A 4,450-nucleotide genomic window follows, 5' to 3' on the forward strand; every position below is an offset into this window, starting at 1 on the left:
TGAAGAAAGCATCTAGAAAGAAGAAGTAAACCTTTTTTTAAAAGACCGATTTGTTCTGATATTTTTTTCTTTTTTATATTTAAATAAAATATATAATTAAGTAACAACAGCAGTTAGTCCATAACTTCGTTGATGTTCTTTTGAACCAAATATTAAAGATGCCAGTACAAGATGACCTTGAACCTTAACTAGTAAAGGTAGTTTTTCTTTAACCGCAATAGGATGAGTATGTTTTTCTGTATTGATATAATATGTAAAAGCATCTCTTGGAAATAATGGAAATACTTGTTCATAAATCAATCTATTTTCATGAGCCACTTGTTTCCAAATTGTTTCAAAGCATTCATAAGCGTCTTCAACAAGCAAAGACAAATGTTCTTTGAAGCCAAGATGTTCCATCCATAACTTTTTTCTCAATGATGAAATTTTTTTACAGACACTGATTTCTTCTCTTCCAAATAACTCTTTTATTTGATTCGTTTCTTTAATAGAAATTGCAATTTCAGTATCACGATCTCCACGTAATGAGCGATCATTCATATTAGCAGAGCCTATTAATGCATACCTATCATCTATTATCATTAATTTTGAATGAACATAAATTTGACTTGAAGTTATTCCATATTTTTCACACCATCCATAATTGTACAAATTACAAACACACAAATAATTGGAAATATCTCTTACACCATTCTTTTTAGCAATATTAAAAATACTATTAGTCCCATCATATATAGATTTTCTAGTGTACTCTAAAATTTTTCTAACTGACTTTTGCCTTAATTGACCTTCACTAAATACTGGTAACACAATGACAACAAAAAACTTTTTTCCTCTTTCAAAAGATGTAACTATCTTTTTAGCAATTGCCTGACCAAGTTTATTTGAAATATTTTTTTTACCACAGTTACTTAAAAAATATTGTTGTTCAATATAAATAAAATGTTCTGCTTTTCTTATTAACCTAAGCATTTCTCCATAAATACTACATTCGTTTTGAGATCCAGAACTATTACATATTGATCTACATAACTTCATTTCATCTGAACCTTCGTATGTGTTTACAGCAATAGACTCAATAGACCCATTATAAAATTGCCATCGTTGGTGAAAATGATATTGGAGGTCATTTAAAATTGTTCCATTAACCATACAGTGAATGTCATGCCATGGCATTCTTGGATATTGGAGTGAATTAGTTTTATGAATTTGGATATTGTTGTAATCAATTGGAGGATAAATATAATCATCATCTTGTTTGACACAAGGTGATATTTGGTGGTCATGAGTGTCATACCTCCCAACACAAAGGTCAATTCCACCTACAAACCCAATTTCATTATCAATAATAATAACTTTTTCATGGTGAGAAAATATTAATGACCAACGTTCGCAAATACAAACAATATTAGGATGTACAGAATTTAGAATTTTTGATGTAGTTTGGTTTTTTGTTAAATGACTAACATAAGGGGATTTATATAATAATACATAAATTTTTATACCACGTTTTGCAGCAATCATTAAAATATCAAGAATTGTTTTTCCTTGTAGGTAATGATTAGTTCTAATCATAGGAACATTTAGGTCCATTCTCCATCCCATTATTTTAATTGTGTTTTTTGCAGAAACAAGTGACTCAGCAATTTTTTGCATTGTCTCTTCTCCGTCAATAAGAAATTGAAAATCCCCTGTTCGAGTAAAAAATGAGGAGCGTGTTGATGCTAAATGTTTTTTGAAGGTAAATGCATTCTTTAGATCACATATATAGTAATATAAACTTCTCATTCTATAACTGAATAACTTATTAGTTATTTATGACTTAAAATTCTTTTTAATTCAATTGTGTTTATAAGCATTTGTCTTTTTGATGTTTAATCATCCTCTCATTATAAGATGAAGAGCCAATAAACTTTATTGGAATTTTCAATAAATAAAAAATATTAAAAACTAATAAGAGAAAAAACTAATAAATTTTAGTTTTTTCTGAAAGGAAATGAAACAAGCAACAATAGAAGAAAGATTAATAAATACAACATCAGACACTATTGAAAAAACAACAAAAAGAATTTGTGATATAACTGCAGTAGTTGCTGATGAACAAACTAAATTATGGCAAATAGTTGATAAGGCAAACCGAGTTCAAATTCAACAAAATTATTATTTAAAAGTTTGTTTATTTTTATTTATTTATTACTACTATCCTTTTTATTTAATTTATAGAGTGTTATTGATGATGAAAATCAATCCGTAATTGATTGTCAACATAAAATGGAAGATATTATCACTGATATGGCAAAGTACAGAACTATAACTTCCTTTACTACCATGACATATACATTAAACGATTTATTTGACTTTATTAAATCTAATTATAAGAGATAACAATCATTTTATTATTATTAATTATTTTATTTTGAATTTATTTTATAAAAAAAATTAAATTTTTTAATAAAAAGCACAAAAGAAATGCAATTAGCAAAAGCTCCTTTCATGAGTAAGTCAATTTAATTCATTTTAGCAATGAGTTTATTAATGAGTAATTCACGATTTCCAAATCCTCCTCCAAGAATAAAATGAATCTTCTTATTCTTTTCAGCAATTTTAGCACCATTTAATTTGAATGGAGCAAGTTTATTGTTAACTTCCTTAAAGTTCTTTCCAACAGTATAAATTTCATGAATAAGGTCATCAACACAGACAATATCTTTATCTCCAAGAGCTTTCTTAATCATGCAGTTAGAAGTAATTGGCATTCTATTTCCATTGATCTTAAGTGCTCCACGTTTGTAAATGAGTTTTTGGACAGTTTCTAAAGTTGGATAACCATAAGTAACATATGGGTCAACAAGTCTTAACATTTTAATAGTTGAAGCATTTGCCTTAATAAAGACAGCATTGTTAATTTGTCTTAATCTAAGAAGTTTAAGAATTTTCTTAATTTTTGGTGAAACTCCATTAATACCTCTAATTCTAATGGCAACAATTAATTTTGGATCAGCTTCAGCATATAAATCACCGTTAATTTCAGCATTTCTCTTAGCAACATAAACTGCTTTCTTAGCGGCTTCAATGTCTTTATGATTTTTAATTGTTCTTTTGATAACTTCTGCTCTGAATGCTTGACATCTAGCCTTACATGGACAAACAGTTTTTGTGCATGTTTCTCTTTGAACAGCGGTGGCAACTTTAGCACTCATCCAGCTTAATCTACATTTAGTTCTTTCAAGGGTTTTTATTATTTTTACTATTCTTTTATTATAATTTTCTTATATTTTTATTATTTTTATTTTATTTAAAAAATATAAGTCTTATGGTGAATTAGTTTTTTTCAGCTTTAATCTCAAAGGTTTACTATTCTAGTGAAAATGAAATACATATGTTCTTCTTTATTTTTTTTAGAGATATCTTTAACTTAGTAATAGACATCTTATTTTATTTAATCAAAACACACACCCATTTATAAATATTTTATGAATTTTTATTGTATTTTAAAACTTATTTTTTATTTAAAGTAGTTATTCTTGCAATTACTTAGTATATTTTCATTGGTATTGAAAAAACTATTATTTCTATTAAATAACACACAGTTTGACTGTTTTATTAATTAAATAAACATTTATTGAATTACAAATATTCTTTAAAATAAGTCTTGAAAAATAAAGAAATTGTTATTTATTCTCCAATTTAATTAAAATTATAGAGTGTATATGATATATTAATATAACTCCGAGTATGCTATTTTTTGATAAAAATATTAACAAAGAAAAGTGAATAAAAGAGACACGTTATCATTGTTTTTTAAAATTGTTATTTCAGTTGACTGTCTTCCCTTATGTGTTAACTTGGTTGTAAAAAATTTTAATTTGAATCACTAATAAAAAAATAATAAACAAATAGAATAGTTTATAATAAACAGTATTATTGGTGTTAATGAATAATATAATAATGACAGTAATAGATATTTGATGAGTATAATGATAAGTTAATTTTTGTTAAATGTTATTGAAAGAGTAGTATAATCATTAATAGTGAAAGCAAAAACTATCATAAAAAGATATCAAGAATATCATTTTCATGAGTAAAAAATTCATATAATTTATTCAAAAGGTTTTATAAAGTTCAACAACAAACAAAATAATATTATTAGTTGGTTAATACATTTTGGGTTTAATATTCAACCAAAGCAATACCAGTCAACAAATTTAATAATCAATAGTAGTTATATAGTGTTATTGATAGACTATTCTAAAGAAATGAATAATCTAACTTAATTGTTAAAAAAGAGATTTTTTAAATGAAAGGATTTTAAGATTTTATATAAATGAGATTAAAAAATGATAGAAAGAAATATTATCTTTTGAGATCTGACAAAATAAAAGATTTTTTTATTTTTGTATCTTGTTTTGAGTTTCTTTAACAAATGAAGATGCATTACAGGAGACACCAC

General features: G+C 25.6%; 3 protein-coding genes across 3 annotated transcripts; 1 reads left to right on the plus strand and 2 right to left on the minus strand.

Annotated features, from left to right (window-relative positions):
* Window positions 1–96: 96 nt before the first annotated feature.
* ENU1_168060 (phospholipase D, putative) lies at window positions 97–1,788 on the minus strand (the record flags this gene model as incomplete). Its single annotated transcript, XM_008861066.1, has 1 exon — window positions 97–1,788. One exon carries the CDS (start codon window positions 1,786–1,788, stop codon window positions 97–99), a length of 1,692 nt encoding a protein of 563 aa, XP_008859288.1.
* Window positions 1,789–1,996: 208 nt separating this feature from the next.
* ENU1_168070 (hypothetical protein) lies at window positions 1,997–2,385 on the plus strand (the record flags this gene model as incomplete). The annotated part of the gene is made up of 2 exons (XM_008861067.1): window positions 1,997–2,170; window positions 2,224–2,385. The coding sequence occupies 2 exons, from the start codon at window positions 1,997–1,999 to the stop codon at window positions 2,383–2,385; spliced, it is 336 nt and encodes a 111-aa protein (XP_008859289.1).
* A 122-nt stretch (window positions 2,386–2,507) lies between these two features.
* On the minus strand, window positions 2,508–3,206 carry ENU1_168080 (ribosomal protein L30p/L7e domain containing protein; the record flags this gene model as incomplete). Its single annotated transcript, XM_008861068.1, has 1 exon — window positions 2,508–3,206. A coding segment is annotated over one exon (699 nt), but the record flags the coding sequence as incomplete, so codon positions are not given.
* Between the last annotated feature and the right edge of the window lie 1,244 nt (window positions 3,207–4,450).

The sequence above is a fragment of the Entamoeba nuttalli genome, assembly GCF_000257125.1.
Source record: "Entamoeba nuttalli P19 unplaced genomic scaffold asmbl_7256, whole genome shotgun sequence".
NCBI lineage: Eukaryota > Evosea > Mastigamoebida > Endamoebidae > Entamoeba > Entamoeba nuttalli.